Source organism: Orcinus orca, chromosome 1 (assembly GCF_937001465.1).
Source record: "Orcinus orca chromosome 1, mOrcOrc1.1, whole genome shotgun sequence".
In the NCBI taxonomy this organism is placed as follows: domain Eukaryota; kingdom Metazoa; phylum Chordata; class Mammalia; order Artiodactyla; family Delphinidae; genus Orcinus; species Orcinus orca.
Genome location: NC_064559.1, coordinates 204,210,058 through 204,234,017, shown reverse-complemented (window position 1 = coordinate 204,234,017; position 23,960 = coordinate 204,210,058). Strand labels below are relative to the sequence as shown.

General features: G+C 47.8%; 1 protein-coding gene across 4 annotated transcripts in view; it reads right to left on the bottom strand.

Moving 5' to 3' along the window:
- MTOR (mechanistic target of rapamycin kinase) overlaps window positions 1–23,960 on the bottom strand; it is a 117,851-nt gene that overhangs the window by 8,570 nt on the left and 85,321 nt on the right. For all 4 annotated transcript variants that reach the window (XM_049712406.1, XM_049712413.1, XM_004272387.3 and 1 more), the window contains 20 exons: window positions 23,263–23,378; window positions 21,937–22,014; window positions 21,642–21,749; window positions 18,338–18,463; window positions 18,117–18,248; window positions 14,409–14,524; window positions 13,477–13,594; window positions 10,474–10,719; window positions 9,709–9,809; window positions 8,921–9,017; window positions 8,338–8,436; window positions 7,917–8,039; window positions 7,540–7,722; window positions 6,982–7,116; window positions 6,589–6,763; window positions 5,123–5,258; window positions 3,914–4,061; window positions 3,167–3,289; window positions 1,867–1,949; window positions 589–661 (listed from right to left, as the gene is read on the bottom strand). In XM_049712406.1, coding sequence (XP_049568363.1) covers window positions 589–661; window positions 1,867–1,949; window positions 3,167–3,289; window positions 3,914–4,061; window positions 5,123–5,258; window positions 6,589–6,763; window positions 6,982–7,116; window positions 7,540–7,722; window positions 7,917–8,039; window positions 8,338–8,436; window positions 8,921–9,017; window positions 9,709–9,809; window positions 10,474–10,719; window positions 13,477–13,594; window positions 14,409–14,524; window positions 18,117–18,248; window positions 18,338–18,463; window positions 21,642–21,749; window positions 21,937–22,014; window positions 23,263–23,378 — 2,516 coding nt within the window. The remainder of the gene's footprint in view (window positions 1–588; window positions 662–1,866; window positions 1,950–3,166; window positions 3,290–3,913; window positions 4,062–5,122; window positions 5,259–6,588; window positions 6,764–6,981; window positions 7,117–7,539; window positions 7,723–7,916; window positions 8,040–8,337; window positions 8,437–8,920; window positions 9,018–9,708; window positions 9,810–10,473; window positions 10,720–13,476; window positions 13,595–14,408; window positions 14,525–18,116; window positions 18,249–18,337; window positions 18,464–21,641; window positions 21,750–21,936; window positions 22,015–23,262; window positions 23,379–23,960) is intronic.

Genomic DNA, 23,960 nt, shown 5'->3' with positions numbered 1-23,960 from the left:
CTTAAAGAGCGTGTGTGGGGACTTCCCTCGTTAAGACTTCGCCTTCCAGTGCAGGGGGTACGGGTTTGATCCCTGGTAGGGAACTAAATCCCACATGCTTTGCGGCTAAAAAACCAAAATATCAAAAAAAAAAAACCAACAGAAGCATACTGTAACAAATTCAACAAAGACTTTAAAAATGGTCCACATCAAAAAAAAAAAAGAAACTTAAAAAAAAAATTATAAAGGACTTCCCTGGTGGTCCAGTGGTTAAGACTCTGCCCTTCCAATGCAGGGGGAGTGGGTTTGATTCCCTGGTCGGCGAACCAAGATCCCACGTGCCGCGCGGAGCGGCCGAAAAGAAAAAAACAAACAAACAAAGGAGGGTTGTGAACCGTGCCCCCCATCCCCCTTTTTCTGAGTCCAATTACAGCAAGTATCAAAGAGCATGGATGTCATTTATGAGACTGATTTTCTATCACCTTGGTAGGAGAGGCAGGGGTGAGGATAATGCATTTTGGGCTTAAGTTTGCCTAAGTGGTTGGAGCGGGGTGGAAAGTGATCATCCGGGAAGGTGAGGTTACGTGGTGTTCTGGAACGCGTGTTCACCTCAAAGCAGTCCCCAAAGTCAATGTGCAGGATCTTCCCGCTCAGCCGGTCCAGCATCAGGTTGGATGGGTGTCTTTGAGAAACAGAAGAGAGACCGGGGGAGGTCAAGAGAACAGCACAGATGAACAAATCCCCAAGTCTGTGAGACTCTAGGCCAGGGGCTGGCTAACTACAGCACTCAGGCAAAATCTAGCAGCACCCCTCCAACTTTTGTAAGTAAACTTTTACTGGAACACAGCCACACTCATTTGTTTATACATTGTTTCAGGCTGCTTTTATGCTACAGCAGCAGAGATGAGTAGTTGTGACGGAGATCGTATGGCCAGCGAAGCCTAAAATATTTATTATCTGGCCCTTTACAGAAAAGGTTTGCCGACCCCTGCCCTAGGGCTCAAATGAGAATTTATCTGTGTGAATCACAAGCTGCCCCATGATACCGAGACAATTTGCTATCCCAAGGTCTTTGGTCACAGGATAAATGGTTCCTGGCAGTGCTGGCATCTCAGAGTGACAAGGTTCTATCTTCGCTACTCGGCACCTATCATAGGGTCTCATCTCCCTGAGCCCCTGAGCCAGTTCAACAGGTGTTTTACTAAGTTTTTTTTTTGGATCTTAGTTCCCTGACCACGGATTGCACCGTGCCCCCTGCATTGGGAGCACGGAGTCTTAACCAGTGGACCACCAGGGAAGTCCCTCTGAGTTTTTTAAAAACAGGAATTTATTATTTCTGTGGGATAAAGTTTTTTTCACTCTCAAATAATTGCATGAAACATGATCTCAGGAGAAGAAGAGTAGACGTCGGAATACTAGTTGTTTTTGTTTTGAATTTCTGAACATTCCTAAACTACTTTTTCAGTCAGTACACTAGGATGAAATTTATTATGTAGGAATATCAGAAGGATCTACTTTGGTTGGTTTCAATTAAGGAAACAGAATTATTTATCTTAGCATGGTGGTGATTGATAAACGTTTATTGAATCAATAAAATCAACTGGATTTAATATGGGTTTTAATACATTAAACCAACCTATGGAGAAAGTAGTACCCTTGAACTATTGTTTTTCTTCTCTTTAGTTTGATGTGTTGTTCTGTTGGCATGGACAATAAATAGGGGACTAAGGTTGATGCCCCAAAAAGCGCCTAAAGTACAAAATACAAATACTTACCAAATGGTCATAAATCTCACTGGAAAACAAAATGAAGCCATTCAAGAAAACTACAATGGCTACAAAATGAAGCCATTCAAGAAGCAAGACTCAAAGAAACAAATTCACTCACCTATCGCCCAGGCCCAAAATATACCCAACCATGGACATGACTGCTAAAGAACGGGTGTAATTGGTTCTTCGATCAAACCACACCTAGAACACAGGAGCACACGTGAACCAAGGCTCTGGAAACTAACTTGTTTCAACATAATTATACCCCAATCAGTTGTTTGCTTATAGTCCATCAATAAGCAGTTAGAACGTATAAGGGAACCAAAATCACATTCATAATTACAAAGATAAACTATGCTCAGAATAAACTTAATTAGAAATGTGCAGAACTTAGATGAATAAATAAATTAAACTTTGCTTAGAAATATAAAGACTTGAGTCAGTGAAAATATCCATTTAAGGATATCCACTTAAGATTGAAAAGATGTACTATCCTCCCAGATTATTCAATACACTTAATGTAATTTCAATAAAAATTCATTGGCACGTTTTTGAGGGACCTTGACAAAATGATCCCAAAATTTATCTGGAAAAAAATTATATGTAAATAGTCAATGAGAAGAGACTTGTATTAACAGTGGGATACTTGAGGAGAAACAGGCAGAAAGATCAATGAAATAGAAATTCTAGAAAGAAATCCAAAGGCATATAAGAATTTAGTATATAATAAAAATTGACTCTTTTAAAGAGTGGTGAAAGGATGGATGATTTGGTAATACTAAAATATTACTTCATCGTCTTAAAAAAATAAAATTTATGCCCTAACTTTAAATTCCAACTTGGGTTAAGGATTAAATGTAAACACAAATCTTTTTTTTCCCCTTGTGATAAGAACTTATGTAATTTACTCTCTTAACATCTTTTATATTTATCATACAGCAGTATCATATCACATCACAGATCTTATAATTAGTACAAGAAAAGATAAGTAATCTTGAGGTGGAGACTTTCTAAATATAAAGCCAAAGGTAGACTTTAAAGAAAAGGATTAAAAATCTATTAACTTCTAACATTTAAAAATGCACATCAAAACCAAAACAAAAATTTCAAACTGAGAAACATACTGTTAACAAAATTGAAAAACCAAATAAATAGGAAATTTATAATACATATGGAAAAGATTTAACAGCCTTAAATAAAATACTATCGTAAAGCAATGGTTGAAACTTGAAACTACTAACTACTGCTAGACTGCATGGCTCGCCCATTCAGTTTCTGCTCTAAAAGACTGCCCATCATCCACAGCTAATCATTACAGAGACTCGTCCACCAGGTGCACAGGAACAAACAAGAAAACCATTCCTGACCCGAGGGGGTGCACCAAAGGGCAGTGGCACGAGTGGGGTGGGGTGCCGTACCTCAGAGCTGGGGCTCTTCAGCCACAGCAGCCTGGCCAGGTCGTCCCCAGCTGTGTTGTTGACGGCGTGCTCAAACACCTCGACCTTCTGCATCAGAGTCAGGTGGTCGTAGTCTGGAGCCATCTGCACCAGGACACAAGGGCTGTGAGGGGCGGCCTGAGATAGGCAACCCAGGAAGAAACAAGGCTCCGTGGCCAGGCAGGGCTGGGTTCTAATTTCCCCACCACCGCCAAAAGGAGAAGGGAAACAAAGAAAAGCAGTGGCCACTCTAACCCAATGACCACAGGAAGTGCCAGGGCTAAGGGTAAAACGGGCCTTGCCTCAGTGCCAGGCTACCGGTATGAACGAGAACACTGAAAGGTTCACGGTTTTGGGCAACAAACAATTCTCGTTCTCCTCACTCACACACCTACTAAGCATTATCTCCCCATATGGCCAGTCAGTGCTCTGTATACATTATTAGTATTCAGTAGATACATGTTGCCTGATACATAATGCTGTCTAGTCTCACGGAGGGTGATGGAAACCTAATTTCTGGGCTTTAGGGTCCTTCTGTTTCTTAGAGAAGGTTATCTGCTTTAGGACTCACATCATTAATCCTTTGTCAACAGCTAATTCCCTCAAACAGATTTTTCAGTGGTGGACACGTATAGGAGAACGAGAAAAGCAGCTTTGTGCAGATTCCCTGACTGGTGAGTTTTGCCTCCGAGACACTAAAGGGTTGGGCCTGGCAGACTCATCACATACCCGCAGCATGATGCGATGCTCGATGTTGAGAAGGATCTTCTTTTTCTCCCTGTAGTCCCGGATGAGGGCGTGCAGCGTGTCACAGTGGGGGACCCAGCCGATGAGGCCCGAATTGGTTGATAAGGGAATGACAGCATATCTCTGGATGCTAAAACCCATGAGGAAGCAGGGTCACTGAGCAGAAAACAGAGTAGAACCTTTTTTTTTTTTTTTTTTTTTTTTTGTGGTACACGGGCCTCTCACTGTTGTGGCATCTCCGGTTGCGGAGCACAGACTCCAGACACGCAGGCTCAGTGGCCATGGCTCACGGGCCCAGCCACTCCGCGGCATGTGGGATCTTCCCAGACCGGGACACAAACCCGTGTCCCCTGCATCGGCAGGTGGACTCTCAACCACTGTGCCACCGGGGAAGCCCCAGAGTAGAACTTTGATCCACTCATGGCACATGCAAACTGGTTTGAATGAACCCGCCGGCACAGGGCTATTGTGGGGTGTGTGATGAGGGACGTTTGTGAAGGATAACGCATCACACAGAGTCAGGGGGCTGACGGTGTGAAGGCACCATCAGCCTTCCCAAACTGTCTAACAAACTCACTCCTTTGGGGGAACAATCCCGTGATTATTTCTAAGCCTAAAATAACCTCCCCACTTAATATCTTTGTTCTTTTTTTTTTTTTTTTTTTTTTTTTTGCGGTACGCGGGCCCCTCACTGTTGTGGCCTCTCCCGTTGCGAAGCACAGGCTCCGGACGCGCAGGCTCAGCAGCCATGGCTCCCGGGCCCAGCCGCTCCGCGGCATGTGGGATCCTCCTGGACCGGGGCACGAACCCGTGTCCCCTGCATTGGCAGGTGGACTCTCAACCACTGCGCCACCAGGGAAGCCCCATATCTATGTTCTTAACAGAAAGAGGAGTAAGAGAAGACTGAGGACAGGAAGGGCTTGGCAGGGCTGTCATCCTGTAAGGGTAGAACACATTGAATTTGTGTAATCTCCAGTCTAAAGGCCACAAAGTGTTCCTTTCTGAATCCTCTGGAGGTTATCAAAGGCATTTCCCATGAGAACAGTCTAAAAACCTGGAGAATTTTTCTCTTTGACACCTTGGCTATTGATGACTTCCTGTCAGGTATGTAATTACTTATTTGGCAAAGGTACATGACTACCTGGAGAGATGTTAAGAAATAACTAGAAGATTTCTCGGCATCCTGAATACCTGAGGTTTTTCCGAAGAGATGTTGGGTCATTGGCCAGAAGGGTGTTGACCAGGCCGAAGAGCTGCATCACTCGCTCGTCCTGCCGCAGATCTTCATGGCCCTTCAGGAGGAAGACAAACTCGTGCCCGTTGCTGCCTGTAAAGAATGGGGGGAGCAGTCAGCGAGGATCAGAGGGTCTCAATCCCACTGGCTGGTGGACCACCACTGCATTCACAAGTCTGTGGACACATAACTTACCCAGTCATACTGTCCCTACAAAGAGAAGAAACACTCCCTAGAACGGATGAAAAGAATGGCCCTCCTGTTAATGGTCCGCCAATGAGATGTTCAAATCAACATAAGTAAAATTTTTAAAAAACTGTCTTCGAGGGCCAGGAACAAGTCTGCACAAAGATGGTCACTCTACATGTCCCCTCCCCAACCCACTTTCTGTCCTTCTCTGTCCTGCTCTGACCCGAGAAGCCTGACCCCTAGAGACCACATCCCCTGGGCTCCCCTGTGTGCTTGGCCAATGGGGGCAGTGGCGGGAGGTCAGAGGGTGGGAAGAGGGAGAGGTCAGGGTACTTGCCCCTGACAACTGGCCAGGCTACAGTTCTGGAAATAGCTCCCTCCCACTGTCTAAGCCACGGCTTCTAGGGGACGGCCTCTCTTTCCAGGTTACAGCCCTTGCCGGGCTCTGTGCCCTCTTCATGCTGGAGGTTAGGGGTGAGGACTAACTTCACACTACCGGCTCTCTTAACTCAGCCACACCTCCGAAAACAGTCCTTTGGTAAAGTCTCTTTAATTAGACGCTGCTGAAAGCTGACCAACACGTGTTTTAGTATTAGAAAAGGCCAGCCCACGGAGAGACAATAACCCGTGGACCACCATTTGCTGCTGCCGGTGAATAATCACTGTTTAAAAAACACAATCACTGTTAAAGGCAAGAAAGCTGAGAGTGTCAGCAGAGCACTCAGGCCTCCCGAAACCACACCCCCTAGGTAACGAACCTCACTGTCTGAACTGAGTTCTACTTCCGTCTGTTCACTTTACACAGCAATTCCCACAAAGAGAGAATGTGAGAGTAAACAGGGACACTCAAGCCCGGTGCCCTTCCTTCGACGTGGCCTGTCACCTGCCGTGCTTGCATCCGGGGCCTCCTTCTTGCCTCATCAGCTCCCTGACAGCTGCCCACCCACCCATCCTCCACATCGCAGGCCTTCACAGCTCCCTTCCACCTGTTCTGGGGGTGGGGGGGAGTGTTATGCTTCACTTAAGTAAGCACAGCTGTATGAATCAACGAGGGGTCCCAGGGAGGAGGCAGTAAAGGAGAAACCCACTTTTCCCTACTCGGCTCTCAATAAACGGGAGAAAGATTAGTCGTGTGGACAGCGAGCAGTCGTTTCAGGAGAGGGGAGGGGTCTGCCAGGGTGGGAGGGAGACTTGGGTCCTTACCCGAGTCTCAGGTCCGCACGACGGTCCTTACCCATAAGCGTCAACTTCCGGGGCCTCTGCTTGGATGTGATGACTTGTAGAGATGGTGCAATGGACTGAATGCGAATGATCGGCTGGTTGGGGTCATATGTTCCCGGCACAGCCAATTCCAGGTCCCGGCACATCAGAAGTTTTGGGGACACGTATTGCAGCTCTAAGGATGTGAGCTGTGAATAATTACCACAGGGTTTAGTTTTCTGCCTCAGGGAGGAATTTAAATGCCATTTAAGTATTTTTCAATGGGTTGCTAATAGCGATGACTTGTCCCTTGTCTGCAGGTAGAAGTGGAACCAGGTGCTGGGGGGTTAGTGTTAGAATGTTCACAGACAATAAAACAGAAAGGACTATAATGACCGTTAACCCTGCTGGAGCCTCAAGATCCTACCTGAGGCAGCTGCTTTGAGATTCGTCTGAACACGTGGTAATAGAGGTCCCAGGCTTGGGTGAGGTCCTTGACATTCCCTGATTTCATGTACTTCCTGCACCACTCTTGGGCCTCCATTAAATCTCGACCATACGCCTGAGAGGGAATGCAGGGGAAATTTGCAAGTTGTCATTTGTGTTGACTAAGCCACAAGGCTGAGTCCCCAAGCAGACAGCAGAACTCCTCGGGAGCGCACCCTGGCCAGAAGGCACTGGCCTGGATCGCTCAGCAGGGAAGCTCGGCAGTATTCCAGCCCCAAAGTCCCAACCTCAGAATGGCTTCTCAGGTAAAGTAAGTTCGGAAGACAGACGAGATGGCCTCGTGAGGAATCCCATAGTTTTCCCATTAAAGTTTTGGGAGAGTTCTTGTAACTTAGTGACAAATAAATTTCTGATGTTTTATATCCTATGACCTCCCTCCATCAGAATACATTTTCTTCAAGTCAGTAAAGAGGTTAGAGGGAAAGGCGTCTGCAAAAGGCTCTGGAGTCCCGTCAGTTGACGCTTTTTCATTCCATACCTGGTTAAAGGATGTTTCCTTCAGAGTCTGGGGTCCCCGCTCCATCATAGCATGCAGGGGCTCCAGCACCTCGAACATGCCTTTCACGTTCCTCTCCCCAAAGTACAAGCGAGATGCCTCTTCCAGGCCTTCGTGCCACATCTCGTGCCAGAGAATGGCCACTCGGATCAGCTCCTCACTCACCTGGGTCAGAAAGGGGAAGGAGGGAAGCACCAAGGATAAGCTAAGCTCAGGAAGGCCTGTCTCGGAGAAACAGAAGGTACTCTATCTGGCAGCCAGAGGGAGTACGCAGCCCTGTCATGAGGAAGAAAGACAATGTCACTCAAGACCCCTGCTCGGTGGCCAGAGGCCGTGACATCTGCCCGGCCCTGACTCACCATCATGGCCTGTTGCACCAAGGTGTTACTGTGCTCGCACATGTTCTTCAGAATCTTGTTGGCCGCATTGTGACGGGCCGTGGTGGTGGACTTAGAAGCCACCGTCAGCGGGTAGATGAGGGCCTGAAGCAAATACAGAAGGAACATTTCCAAACTCGTGTGAAAGGAGGATGACAAGAAGATGATACCGACACTCATCTGAGTCTACCAGGCAGGGGCTATACGATCTTGGCGGGGGTTCTTTCTTTCCTGGAAGGGCCCTGGGTCCCAGAGCCTGCCAGCTAGGCAGGCCCTCCCGGGGGCAGGACAGGACACTTAGCTCCCAGTTGCACTCGCATCTCTAGAGCAGCTTTAGGAAAGGCTGACCACCAAATCAGAAGGTCAGCAGTTAGATGAGAAACTGCCCCGGGTCTCCACGTACCTGGGGGTGGTACCGACCAATGTCTGTGAGAAGCTGGTGAATGAGACGTCCCACCAAGGGCCTCGGCGTATCAATTCTCGCAATGAGCTGAGGTATAACCTGATATTCAGAAAGACACAGTGTGCAGCATGAGATGTGGAAACAACTCCAGTTATTCTTCTGAGCCACGAACAGCTCTTATGACTTGTTTGGTAGATGCTGTTGGGCTTGGAAATGGTTCATTCTCTTCAGTTCTCTAAAAGGAACTGAAGAAAATATGGAGTCTTGACCTTGGGGTCGATCCCTACTTCCTCACCACTGTACAGCACATACTTCCTTGCTACTCTCAACAGTGTATGACTGTAAGAGGAGACAGACAAGGAGCAAAATCTGACCCATCCCCACCTGTAACCAAGTGTCCTCCCCTGTAATCAAGTGTCCTCACCTGTAACCAAGTACCTCACCTGTAACCAAGTACCCTTACCCATGACCAATTGTCCTCACCTACAACCAAGGAGCCTCACCTGTAACCAAGTGTCATCACCTGTAACCAAGTAGCCTCACCTATAACCAAGTGTCCTCACCTGTAACCAAGTACCCTCACCTGTAACCAAGTGTCAATCTGGATCGCTTTCACCCCTTCCACTAAGGCTTCATTTACATCTGGCCAGTGACCATAATCAAACCATAAGGTGAGGACTCTGGAAAAGAAAAATGAGTCATAGAAAATTTAATTTACCAGCTTTTGTCTGTTTTTTCATCTTCAAGACTCTTGGGAAGAGAAATGGCAGAATTCCAAATCAGTGGCTCTCCAATGTGTTCGGTCTTGGGACTGCTTGGGAGTGGGTGGGTGGGGATGGCCAGCGGTGCTCGGCCAAACACAGGAAGATTATTCCAAGTGAATGATTATTTAATTCCAGGTAACACAGAGGGGTCACCATGGCATCAGCTCATAACACTAACAGACGAGCCCATGGATAAGCTTTGCACGTGCAGAAAGAGTTGCCTGTAGCACAGCAGCAACTTGGAAACCTGGCACTTAGCCAGTGGAGACCCCCAAACGCAGGAGGGCTGGTCACCTAGAGCCTCTGGACTGGCTGGCCTGTTGCCATTTGTTTAGGCCTCTCAGAGTTGCCTCCAAAAGCTGAAGGAATTTCAGCGATATTGGGAGAAACAGCTGGTTTTCTACTTCCTACATAACAAGCCACACACGGGCAGTCCTTGGGCCACTGCTCCCTCCTCTTTGCAGATTTCACCCGCACAGGTGGGGCTGGTCAGCTGCGACTCTGGGACGTGCTCATCGGGGTGGGTAGGGAAAGAGGACTTTATGTGTGACTTCTGTGACCTGCCATCCACATGGCCCACCAGGGCTTCCCTTCCTTTCCCTGATACCTGAGCGTGTCCTGGAGGTTGTTGCCTCGTGACAAAGAGATGGATCGGAAGAAGCCCTGGACAGCAGGGACGGTGTACATCAAGAGAGTTTTGGACAAATCCTGTTGGAACACACGTATGTTAGTGACACTCTTGCCTCAGCTTTCTCATCTGTAAAATGGGCATAAGAGCATACTAAATAGTATCCCCTTCAAAGAGTGGTTATGAGGATTAAAGCAGCTAATACACAGAAGCCTTTATATCAGCACCTGGCACAGAGCAAGCATTCAGTAATGGCAACGGTGCCGTAACTGTTACTATCCTGGGCTAACAGTGGCTTCTGGAACAGGGTGGCAGAGGAGGTGGGGCTAAGGCCCTGAACATGCTGATCTCTGGGCTGGTCAGCTGCCCCAGGCCCTGAACCGACAGCCTCAGGGGAGGTGGAAGGGGAGAGAAAAAGACAGGGGATGGACTCTGCCGGGCTCTGTGCTCAGAGTGGGCCCGAAGATGTGTAGGCTGCCTTCACACCGGTGCAGAGCATTAGGAGAATGAGCTCAGTCACATGGGAAGCATGACAAGGACCTCATTCTTCAGCACAGGGGCTACGTCAGTTCCCCAAACCCAAATATATAAACAAAAGTACTGTCTCAAACAATGCCGATGGCAAACCATGTTTTCTGGCTTCAACCAGAGCTTCCGAGTAGGGCCTCAGGCTCCTATCAGCCTCCATCCCTCAGAGCGCCTGGTGCCTGGGTCCGTCCTTGATGGGGGAGGAAGGAAGGGTACCTCAGTGACCTTCTTCTGCAGAGGAGATGGGGTAGGGCTGTTCTCAGTGCTTTCAGCCTCGCTCTCGCTGTTACTACCCTCGGTGCTGGTGGCAGTGGCCGTGGCCGCCGTGGTGGCGGCAGTGGCCACGTTGGTGATGTTGGCCCCACTGGCGTGACGCAGTTTCTTCTTCTCATCGCGGGCTTGGTTCTGATGTTTGTAGTGGAGCACAGCCTCGAAGTTCATCACAGCCCACGCGTGCCAGGCCTGTGGGCGGGGACGAGAGGACAGACATCGGGGCTGTGACATCAGCAGGGGCAGGAAGCTCAGGCATCAAGGGCCTTGAGGGTGTGAGGCCACAGCTGAGGAAGAGTGCAGGCCACCCTTTCTTCTTAGTGGTCAGCACAGCAAATCCTCACTTCGTGGAACACTGGGGAATGGGGCATTTTACTAAATCCAATGCGATTCATTCATTTTGCGGTGCATCTGCTGTAGCGGGGGCTGTGGTGAGTGCCATGGGCGGGGTGGGGGGCACATGAGGAGGAACAAGCTATGGGCCTTTTCTCAGGGACCTGCTAATCTAGTAGGGTAGGTTACTCAAAAACCTAAAAATAGGCAGAACGTGACCGGGGCAACAAGAGACAGACAACGGGAATGCCAGGGACGGGCGGGCAAGGCGTCACAGAGGAGAGACTGCGGCGGGTCTTGAGCAGCCTTAGATGGGCAAGGACGGCGCAAGAGGGCGGCAGGGAGGGCGTCCTGGCAGAGGAGGAACAGGGACAGAGATGCAGGCTGGGCAAGCACGGCACAGTTCACAGGACACAAGCAGACAGATGTGACTGAAGCTTAGAGCACACGCAGGAGAGCAGTGAGGGGGAGCCCAGCAAAGCGGCAGGCTCAGACCACGGAGCAGCTGGCATGTGAGACCAAGGGCGTCCCATCTCATTCTGTAGGAAATGGAGTTTTTAAAGCTGAGTTAAAAGCTGGGCTTCAAACATTCCTTTGGCAGCAGATATAAAACAGATTATTTAAGAGGGCAGAGGTTCAGGGGGTGAGGGTGAAGGTCTTAACCAGGCCAGAGGACAGTGGGGAAGGGGACACACTGAGAGCACAGGACCACCACGGAGGGTGACTCTTGGTCATCGTTCGTCCCTCACACCTGGCTCGGGGCCTGTCAGAGAGCCAGTGCTCAGCGCCTGCTTGCCAGAAGCAGCCTCTGGCGCTAACCATTCACACCTCTGACGCTCTGAGCTGCAGTGACGCTATGGAATAGCATTGCCTGGTGTACAGAGCATGAGGGACAGTTTGATTTGGGACCTGGTAAGTTTGCAGTGGTAGGAGGACATTAAATAATCCACTCATTGGGCTTCCCTGGTGGCGCAGTGGTTAAGAATACTCTGCCAGTGCAGGGGACACGGGTTCAGGCCCTGGTCCGGGAAGATCCCACATGCCGCGGAGCAGCTAAGCCCGTGCGCCACAACTACTGAGCCTGCGCTCTAGAGCCCGCGAGCCACAACTACTGAGTCCACGAGCCACAACTACTGGGCCTGCGCTCTAGAGCCCGTGAGCCACAACTACTGAGTCCGTGAACCACAACTACTGAGCCTGCGCTCTAGAGCCCGTGCTCCACAACAAGAGAAGCCACTGCAATGAGAAGCCCGCGCATCGCAACAAAGAGTGGCCCCCACTCACTTCAACTACAGAAAGCCTGCGTACAGCAACAAAGACCCATCACAGCCAAAAAAAAAAAAATCTACTCATAGTTGGACTTTCTGGATAATCAGTAAATTCCTTTGCATCCCTTGCTAAAAACCTTTCTTTAACATGGAAGTGTCCATTTCCCCAGCTAAGCAGAGTAGATTGATCATAATCAACCTCTATTTGATGAGTAAGAATCCTACAATGACCCAGGCTCAGTTTTCCCATACTTTTGTTTATTCGACAAATACCTCTTACATATGTACTATGAGCTGGGGGTCCCGCTGAACAAGACAGAAAGAGTCCTGCATGCACATGGGACTAACATACACCACTGATGGTACCAGACAGTATAGACCCAAAAGGGCCCATGCTAGGAAAAAACTAAAACTAAAAGTCCTGGAGCCAGTTTTTTACTTGTGATTTGTTTCTTTCTGAAAAGCTGAATGAAGAAAAGTAATCTGGTTAGGACACAGTTCTAATTAGTAAGGTTCCAACTGACCAAGGGTTCACTGGACATATTCTTCCAGCCTCAGACTGAAGCTGTCCTAGAGAGAATAATTACTGCTGCTTTCACAAAATGAGCATTTTTCAGATCAGACTGAAGCATGCTTAAAGCAGCATAAGAATTTCGTTGATGTTTCTGTGGTCTCCAGATGCAGGTTTGGATCCCAGAGGGATTAATTCACACAGTATCAGCCGGTTAAGGAGACACCGGAGAGAAATGGAGGACACCTGCCACACCACGAAGCTCTTACCAGGAGGCCCCTCAGAAAAGAGAGAAAAACATGAGAATGTGTGCTCTCACCAAAGACGTATACGCCCAAGACTCAGTCCTCTCCCAGTCAATCACATCTTTTATACATTTTCTAATTCTGTTTATCTTCTTGAAAAATTTCCTATGATATAACAGGATGTTACCCGGAGCTTTCCAATAAAAACAGAAAGTTCAGTTCTTAGATGAGGAGCAGAAAGGGATGGGAATCAGAAAGAAGCTGGGAAGGAACAGATGACCCAAGGGAAGACACAAGTCCCAGAGACTAACCATGTGTGCAGATGCTCTAGGAAAACAAGCCGCCAAGCGTCTGTAAGACAACAGCATCCCCAGAGCCACGCACACACTCACGGCATAATAAGTCTTTTTCAAGTCAAAGAATCTATCAATTAGACGTAGAAAGGGCCTCTAACAAACTGGCTCCCAGCACTCAAAAAAGCCAATTCGCGGTATCAGACCAGGCCACCAAGGCCTTGCTGTAAAGCACGAGCCACTAGGGTGCACAGGCAGGCGTCTGGAGGAGGCAGCGGGAGGTTCCCGTCTCTGGTTACCTTGTACCAGCTGCGGTCGTGCTCCGTGGCGGCGCTATAATACTGCAGGACTTTGGGGATCGTGCTCTCGTTGATGCCCTGCAGGTTCAGCTGCCACTCCCCGAGTTTCAGGAAACATCTGAAAACAGAGAAACAAGCCCCCAGGTTGCCCCCTCCTCAGAAGAGCCTTTCAAGGAGAACAATGAATTACGTTGCAGGAGCACCAAAGCCTCCCTGATATTTATTCCTCCTCTCGGGAAGCAACATGAGGGAGCCGTCAGAATTCTTAGCCACATGGAAGGAAAAAGACAGGCTTTGGGGATCAAGTTTTTCAAGGGATGGTCTTTTCTTGCCCTCTGTCTTTCAATGCTAGCATAAACCAGGTACCTGGCACACGGAGGTCTGAATGGACCTATCTCCCCCACATTCATTATGGTGGGTGGTAGCTGTTGAGAGCAATTTTTCTTTTGATTGCTATATGGCTTCTCCCTTACTTTTTCCTTTTACTGATTGCTAAGCTATTCCAGGTTCTGTGCTAAAGGCCTGATGTATTCTTTCCATTAATCCTCACACCATTTCATTCCACCCTAGGAAAAAGGAACTCTCACTATCCCCTTTTTATATAACGAGGAAGCCGAGGCACAGAGAGGTTAAGTAACTTATCTAAAGTCACACATCAAATTAGCAGCGTATCTGGCAGTAGCAGCATATCAAACTCTAAAGCCAGACACCAGGAGAACAGCACACAGGTGCTCCTGGGCTGCTGGATCCTGGGAAAGTAAGTGGCAGAGATTTTGGAGTAGCGTCATTCGATGGCTGCCTGGGACCCCTGCTGGAAACGGTGAGAGATGTAAGCGAGCGGCTGCTCCGGGAGCCTTGAACACGGCCCTTGCAGCAGAGGCTGCTGGTGGGGCAGGGCTGGCATGCGGCGGGCCCGGCCTTGGGGAGCTCACCGGGCCATAAGCTTGTGCAGCTCCTGCTTGTGCTGCTGGTCCTCGGTGGCGATGGCGTGCTGGGCTTGCTGCTGCATGGTCTGAACAAAGTGCTGCATGTGCTGGAAGGCATCGATCTGTAGCAGGACAAAGGCACAGGGAACCACTTGGCACTGGGACCAACCTCAGGGGACAGGAACTGCTGTTCACAGGCACCTAAGCCAACCCTCTCCCAACGGAACACCCTAGAACACAGGGTGAGGACCCCGCAGAACGGAGGACCGGGGTGTGATGCTGAGAGATGGCTGGGCTTTTCAAGAAGATTCATATTTTTTCAACGCAAGTCTTAGCTCTCCTTGGCCAACTGTAATTACAAGTCTTAATAAGCCTTAGAAAAACTACTCGCCTGACTACCCCCAAAAACAATTCATATGAAGTAATCTCAAACCACTGCTTACTTCACTATCAATATATTGCCCTGGGGGAAATCAGGCTTATGGGGAATTGTTTCAGGCTAGTAAAACTTCAGCATGTGTTTAAAACACTGTGGTACCTTGGACACTAGCGTAGCAAAAATTACAGTTTAAAAAAATGTGATAGATCCCGTGATAAACCATAATGGAAAAGAATGTGAAAAAGAATGTATATATATGTATAACTGAATCACTTTGCTGTATAGCAGAAATACCACATTGTAAATCAACTATATCTCAATAAAATATTTTTAAAAATCTGACAGAACCCTCAGTACCCAAATAGAACAGAGAGATGGGGTGAGGCCCCTCATACATCAAAGTGGCATGGGGGGGACACTACCCAAGCAAACATTTAGTTGAATAGGGTGGCTTAGGAGCAAAATCTGCAGAGCGCCCTCCAGCAGTCACGCCTCTTTACACTATGTGATTTTATACAAAGTGAGCAGAAGGCATCTGGGCTGGTAACAGATAGTGGAACTAGGGAAGAGCAGAGACAGAGCCAGAGATCTGAGAGTCAGTTACAAGCCATTTGTATAAGCCTGCCATGTCCACACATACTAGCATCGTGATCAATGTGAAAAAGAGAATGTGTTCTTTGCTACAGAAAAGGAGAGAAAAAAACCCAACACTTCAAATAAATGTCAGAATGATTTCCTTACTGTAAATCACGTAAGAGTCTTTTTCTTTTTCTTTTTTTGAATAGAAACATGTCAGTAATGATGGCCCTGAAGGAAAATTGAAACTCCCTGGCTTGGGGGCCAGGACCAACCTTAGATACTTTTAATATATAAGGAATTAATTAATTACCTGGCGTCGAGAGGGCTTAACCCAGAGGCAGAATGACGTGACAATGATTTAGCAGGCAGCTAATCCACGCACGAGGGCAGGGCAGAAACACAGATGTTCTAACAGTTACCAAGACACCTGTGTCCCTCAGACATCTGTCTTCAGAGTTCCACCCCTCACCAGTGGCTGTGAAAAATGAGCTATACCAGCATCTCACACCTGGGAAGTGATAAGTGTTCCTTTAGTTTTTCTTCTATGGGAACTACACTGGCTAGACTTAAATCTGATTAGGAAGAGAAAAAAGAATTGGGAGGGAGTCCTTAAGTGATCCCTCATGAAAAAGGTGGAAGGTAACTCAGGGTGGTTAGTGTGTACATCAGGTAAGATGGTTAAGAACTGAACTAGGAACTCGGATGCCAGGTGCTTTCCAGAGCCCACAGGCTCCGTGTCACTGACTGTCCAGAGAGAGTTTAAATTCTCTTCGGGAGACTCTACAAGAACAAAACGAAAACTGCCAAAACCGGGAAGGCTGGGCATTAGTTTGGATTTGAAGCCCAATGTTAGGTTTAGTCAGTTTACCCAGCATGGGAGACTCTAGTATCTTTCTACTCTGTGGCATGGAGGCAACTTATTTCCAAGGAATTAAAAATGTTCTGTTAAAAACTCCTTCTTTTCTCCATCCCCAGGAAGCGAGGAGGGGGAAACATGATTCTTTCTCTCTTACGGACGATGGACCGCTCGCTTGGAGGAAGGGGTTTCTCTCAGGCCCAGAGTGTAAGCTGGGCAGACTATTCTGGCTCTTGACTGCCTGCGTCGTTTGTGGGCCAGAACTATGTTCTCGGCTTAGTGAAATTTCACAGAAGGAACCAGCCTGTCTCTAGATTCTGTGAACTGTCTTGTCTAGAAAAACAGTGGACATACACCTATCGCCTGATGTCTTCCTGCAGAACGGGATCTGCTTTTCCCCATTTCCATCTGCCTCAGGCAAAGCAGAGAGTACAGTCCTTATTTATGGAGGAAGAACATAATGCTCAGAGAAGTAAAGTGACTTGTTCAATAGCACAATTATTATTAAGTAGGCAGTTTTCTTGGAGTAGCCCCTGAGCTCTTACGAAGATGCGGCATCTCTAGCTCCGGGCTTGAAGTTCAAGCACCTAATTTTAAATAGATTTCTCAATCTTTAATCCACGTGGTTTTATGGTCTCCCTCCAGAATCTGGGTTCCTAAGAAAAGGCCATAATCTGTGGAGAAGTTGGGCTGTGGTCCTATGTTGAAAGAAGCCACTCCGTGGTTGAAATATTAGCCAAAACCCTCCTTCCGCCTGCCTTCGGCAAGACATTCAAAGACTTGGAGGCTACATATAGGAAGGAAACCAGACTATATCCAGATCCAGCACCTTCTGATTTTCTCATTTGCCTGGAGGAAGGCCAGGCTTTGAATCAGAAGTGCTCTGGCCTGGGAGGCTCACAAGAGACTAAACAAAACAACCCTCCCTCAAACAACAATAAAAGAAAAAACCCCAAACTGCACATTTGGAGAAGGACACTTGGGCCATGATATTTGAAGTATGCCCCAATCAAAGACCCAGTGCGTGGTGCAGGGCTGTGGCTCCCACTCTGGGTGGCATTCAGAGTCACAGGATCCAGCACCCACAAAAGAAATCAGCTTCTGACAGAGCCCAGGGATCTCCCAAGTAAGCCTTCAGCCGAGACTCCACTGCGATTTTATCACATCTTCCACAGCCACAGCTCCAGCGGCTGCTCTGCATTCCTTTCTCATCTCAGGGACACTGTGGGGACAACAACAGGGAGAGGAGAGCTGGGACTCCCTCTTCTGTTTCATGAGGACGATGATGGGGGAGCCAAAGCAGGCGCTGATTTTGCCTCCAGGGCCTACTTTTTGTTAATCATCACCATCGTCCGGGGAGATTGTTTTAAAAAATAAAAACAAAAAAGAAGCCCCATCTATTTCCCAAGGACCTGTCTGTAAATAAAGTCAGAGGAATCCTACATTGGCTTCAAGGTGACTTTCCCCACTGGTTTCAGCATCACACTCCGGGTGTTGCTGCTTCTGAATCCCAAACTGACGACAGGAGAGGAGACGAGAAGTCTGAAAAACCAAGTTGGTCTTACGAAAGTTTCAGTCTGTGTTTTCACAAACATGCTTTTTTGGGTACTTCTCTTAGGGGGAAAAACACAACCCAGACATTTTTTCTATGTTTTAGCACATTCTAGCTGCTAGTAAATAGAACTGTGATCGCACTCGGTGGTTTGATCAATGGTGTATGTGCACCTCCTTGAATATGATTCACTTTTTGAAATGAGGCCAAATAGCCTCCTGACAGGAGTGAACTCCCTGGCATGGTGGTTTGGACGCTGTTTCCTTTCGGGCCTGGAGGAGGCAGTGAGCAGCAGATTAGGCGAGCATTCTGGAGAAATGTGGTCTCCTGCAGGATTCCAGCACAGACCTTGCGAGCGCTCTTCCACATATTTTTCATGTAGGCGTAGGTCACCTGGGGGTGAACTGTTGGCAGAGGGTGGTCAAGTTGCCGAGATGGATCAACTCCCAGGAGCAGCACTAAGGTTTTATGAGCAAGAGCCTTCAAAACAAGAGGTTGGGGTTATACACAGCACTGGGCCAGGAGCACCCCCTCAGACTCCCACCCTACCCAACGGTGGGGACACTCACCAGCCTGCCACTCTTGCCACACAGGCTTGCATACTTGAGCCAGGTCCTCATGTCCTCGTGAGGGCTGACCACTAGCGACCGCACCATGAGGATTTTCTGCCAGTCCTCCACAATACGCTGGCAGCCCTGGAACGTCCAGAAGCGAGGATTAGACACATGCTCTGCTATAACTTAGCCCCTCACAAGCAACAGTGAAACCCACCCTGAAACAAAAAAGAGATTCATTTTCGTAATCTCATCTTTCTCAAGTGAAGGGTACTGTGAGTGAAACACCTCTTAGGAACTTCTCAAAATTCGAGAAGCAGTACAACAAGGACTCTGGAACCTGAATTCTGGCCCGTCCACTGTACTACCTATGTGACTTTGGACAAATTACTTAACCTCTCTGTGACTGATCTGTAAAATGGGATAAAAATGGTACCAACTTCATGGGGCCATGGTGAGGCTTAAATGAACTAAATTATTTAAATTTCTTTTCTGAATTGTAAATAATGTATTTTTAGCTTTAATTTTTTGCTTCAGTCTCTCTGGTTGAAGATGCCTATCACTGACAAAGAAATTAAATTTAAAATGTATCATTCAAAATTTAAAAAACTAATTAAGTGTAAACAAAATTGAAATAATTAAATTTTCAATTGATGTTGTTTGAAAGTTGGTGGTGTTTATATTTCTGAAGTTATCAGAGCCTAAACTTGCACTCAGATCTTGACCTTGTCTTTCCTCTACATTTTTATTCGTCTCAGATCAAAAACTGCACATAGAAGGGAAAGGGACTCATTCATTCACACATATAAATTCTTTTAAACTAAAAAGAAACAAAGTGAATTAATCATTATCAAAGGGGCTAAGCTAATTTTATATCAAAAGACTGTTGAGAACAGAGCGAGCCTCTCCTCCTCCACCTTCCTGAGAATAAGTCAGAGTCAGAGACAAACACCAGGGGAGATGGGTTTCTGAGATCACTTCATCAGAGAGTTCCATGAAACCAAACAACAAGCTGTCCTCCATGGAGGTAAGTCTAAAAGTCTAGCGACAATGGTTGCAGGCTTTTAAACATGACAGGACACAATCTGAGCTTGCATAAAGAACCCAAGGCAAGAAAAGACCCAATGCAAGTAAGGTTGACCTCTCAAACTGCCCCGCGGGAGCCACTGGCTGGGGAGTTCAGTTTAATTGATCGCAAAACGGCACTCTTCCAGCCTAGGCAGTTGGTTGAGTGTTCTGACAGCAAGCCATCCACAAGAGCCAAATTCCTACCACAAAGTTAACGCTGTATTTTTAGGCCTTGGACCATAATTTTCTGTCCTGTTATGTGTAACGACAGTAATTTGCAAAGTTAGAAAAACAGAAAAAAGTACACTGAGTGACTGTTTTGGTGACTTCTCATCATCTGCTAGTTTCTCCCAGATGCTGAAATCACTTGGCCCCTGGAAACCTAAAAGCATCTTCCTGTCTTAAGGTAGGAAAGTCATGAAGGCCTAAGATGATGATGGTATCTTGGACACAGTAAAGTCAAACACGGGTCCCTTCTGAGACTCATTTAATCTACCCCCCTTCCAAGTCTCTATTTTGCCCACTTGTTAGAATGGCAGAAGATTCATCAGATCTCTGATTTGGAAACTCTTCACCTCATTATAGGCACTTAAAAACACCAGGGTGTGTACGAGTCAAGTGGGAAATTCTGGCTTTGTGGAATTCCTTTCTGGGGTTCAATGGACAATTTTCCATCAAAACATTCACTGGGCACTTCATAATTGCTAATAAAACATGTGAAAGAACTGCATGTGCTCATTTCAGAGCATAAACGACTGTATTCATAGGCAATCCTTTGCCCCGCTCTTTTCCTTTCCAGTGGAATGTGCCTGGAACTTCGTGGACAGGAATGCAACTTGGAGTCAAAAGGCTCTGCCACAGCCTACTGAAAAGTTGGAAGCACAAACCTCAACTTGTCTGGGGACAGAATTTGGAATTAAGTGTGGATTGGGTCAAGAGGAAACAGCTTAAAATCGACGAAGGTTGATTATGACAAGCAGGGGGACAAGTGGCTTCTGGAGCAGTGAAGGATTTGCCAACAAACTTCTCCTCCCTACTCAAAGAATGGGAGAACTGTCCTTTCCAAGGACACTTAAGACTCCTGACTCCCAGATCTGGAATTGACAGCTCCTCAAGCTACAATGATCAGAATGTACAACGAAAATACTGATGGAAGACTTGGAAAAGTTTCTCGATGAGGGGAAACTTCAGTGGAAAAAAGTCTGCACAGAGATTATGGGATGACTATGACCTGAGGAACTGTAAATGGCAGGGGTCAGTAAATGAACACATCAGGCCACCCCACTTAAAGGGCTGGATGCAGGCAGTCAGCAAGTGGATTTAGAGCAGTGGTTCTCAGCGTCAGTCACATCCTGGAATTATCTGGGAAGGCTGAAAAGATACTGATCCTGGGTCTATCCCCAGAAATTTTGTTTATTTGGTCTGGGAAGTGGTCTGGGTATCCAGATTTTTAAAAGCTCTCCAGGGCGCTTCCCTGGTGGTGCAGTGGTTGAGAATCCGCCTGCCAATACAGGGGACACGGGTTCGAGCCCTGGTCCGGGAAGATCCCACGTGCCGCGGAGCAACTAAGCCCGTGAGCCACCACTACTGAGCCTGTGCTCTAGAGCCCGCAAGCCATAACTACTGAAGCCCATGAACCTAGAGCCCGTGCTCTGCAACAAGAGAAGCCACCACAATGAGAACCCCGGGCACCACAACGAAGAGTAGCCCCCGCTCGCCGCAAACAGAGAAAGCCCGTGCGCAGCAACGAAGACCCAACACAGCCAAAAATAAATAAATAAAATAAATAAATTTATTTTTTGAAAAAGGCAAAAAAAAGCTCTCCAGGTCATTCTATTGTGTGGCTAAAGTTGAGAACCACTGATTTTGAGGTCAAGATTCTCAACTGGCTGGCCATTATGTCACTTATTAAAGATATTTTCTTTTGGGAATTCCCTGGTGGTCCAGTGGTTAGGACTCTGCGCTTCCACTGCAGGGGGCACAGGTTCAATCTCTGGTTGGGGAACTAAGATCCCACAAGCTGTGCAGTGCAGCCAAAAAAGAAAGAAAAAAAATTTTTTTCTTTCCTTCCTAGAGAAGGGTAAAAGGAGGCCGAAAAAGAGGTCATTCTCTCGCAGCTAGAGGCCTATTAGGTGAGAAGCCTGTGGGTGTTCTGCTCTGAATGCAAACGGAACCTCTGTGAGGAAGCAGGAAGCTTATGTTGAGCAGGGGATGACGGGGCAGGCTAAGCGGGGCTTTCTACCAGGCTCACCTGCAGTCTCTCCCACCAGATCTGGCGGATGATCTCCCGGCGCTCGGGGACAAGTTTGTACTGGATGACCTCCTCCAGCTCGGAGAGCATGTGGCAAGAAACCATGGCCTGATGGAAGCAAATCGCATTCCAACTTAACACAGCGTGAACAATTCGAAAGCCAGGCTTCAGTTCAGTCATTCTTTTTGGTCCCACAGGCATGCTCTCGGCAGCCTGTGTGTCCTCACGAGCCCACTCTGCAAAAAGAACTGAAATGTGCTTCCAACCCTGCACCGTGCAGACGGTCCACACTCACCCCATACGCCCGGCTGTAGCTCTCTCCTGCCATCGCAGTTAACTCAGCGTCCAGCAGGTCCCGGGCTTTGTCGATGCACTGGAAGAGAAAAAGAGAAGCCCTGGAATTGAGCTGTGGACTTGGGAGCTGAGGGAAGGGAGGGCCGTGATTTTCAGGCTTCCCAACTAGCTGCAGAAGTTACCTGTCTCACTGAAATCCTAGTGATAAAGAGAAAAGTTCACTGAAGGAGGGAAGAAACCTTTTACCAGATTTGAAAGCCTAGAGAAGAGCATTATCTGATTTCTCAGAAAAGACAGAAATGTATGGCAGCCAAAAGCTTAACATCTTAGATCCTGTTTAACAAAGGAAGGAAAATTCGTGCTTAGAAACAGAATCACTGTTTTCTTGCATCTCAAGAGGACAGCTTGTGGATCTACCTTCTTTCACCTTCGCCATGCTGGGCATGCTGGGAAGAACAGACTGTGCAAGCACTCAAATGGCCCAGCTGGTTGTCTCTGGCTTTTAAGCGCCTTGTCCTCCTGAGGGAGTGCCTCTGAAATTGGCAGAAGAATGCCAATCCTCTCCATGTAAATGGGAGCTTTTGTGCCTGTGACCGGAATGACCCAGGTCTCAGTTCTCATCGTGTAAATCAGAGCCTGGGGCGGTGGGGATGCCACAGGACTGCAGTTTGGGTCTTCTCTGTTTCATCAATTAAAACCCCTGCATGTGGAGCTTTTCCTTTTTGAATGTTTAAGGTTTATATGACTATGTCCCCATCCGGTAGCGCTCAGGTCGTTTACCCAAGCACCTCACCCAAGACAGTCCGGTGCCTGACAGGCTGGATGTGATTACCTCGTTATTTTATTCTGCAAGACAGCACAGGATATCTAAATCAAGTGCTAACTTTCCTAAAAGGTAACCAACCAGTGTGTGACACGCCTGCAGAGCCAGAAGAACCTTGTGACTGACTTCTGCTGCAGAAGGGGGCATGCTGCTCTCTGAATTCTCCTTTGGTAAAACAGTTTCTCTCTACCACAAGCAGTGCTAAAGCAACATGGTAAAAAGGATGCAACGATGACCCAAGAAGCCAACTCCAAAAGCAATCTAAACGGTAACTTCTGGAACACATGTCCCTCTCTCAGAGCAGAAAGTGGCCCCGGCTGATATGCTGGGAGTCATCTTCTTACTGAGCCTTGCGCTCCGAAGCCATTCTAACGAGGCCACAGAGCCAAACGCCAGAGCTGAAGTACAACAGCCTGTTTACACAGGCGCCACATGCCAGGCGCGGACAGGGTGCATGCGATTACCTTCCCTTTGTAGGTGGTCTGGGTACATGGAGGTCTGTACCTGCTGCGCCAAGGAGAAGAGGTCCTGATGCAGCGCCAGCACGGCTCTGTAAAACGCCCCGTCGTGGGTATCCCGAGGGATCATGCAGGTGTACTCCTCCATGCTGTCCCACTGACCTACACGCACGCACACGCACACACAGAAAAGCATTAGGGTGGTCAGCTTGCTGAGCTAAAGGCAGCAGCTCAAATAGGCCTTGTCACTGTTACGTGAATTTAGCTTGGGGTTCAAACAGGACACACTTGAGCCTGCTGTAGCCGAATCCTGCAGAGCCTCTACACTCTGTGAGGCTGAGAGCCAGTTTAACAAGGCCACATCTGTCTTCCAAACACAGGCCTCCACTGCTGCCCCAGGGAGTTCCATGAAAGATGGAAGGAGCCACATAAGCACAGGTCAGGAGGGTGCCACGCAGCACCTCATTAACCTGGAGAATTCGCCCAGCTTTCTCTAGGTGAGATGGAAGAGCTTTCTTCCCAACCAACGGAGGATCTCACAGTTCAATGGTACCTTGGACATTACACTTCCCCCTAAACAACTGATATGGCCATTATCCAGACAGGGGACAGGATGAGACAAACAGTTTGCTTGTCTCACTCTGGTAGTACCTTTGCCTCAGAGGGAGGAGATAAATATTTTAAGAGGCTCTGTTACAACAGAAAGATGGGCTAGGGCACAGCACAGTAGTGTCATATCAGGGC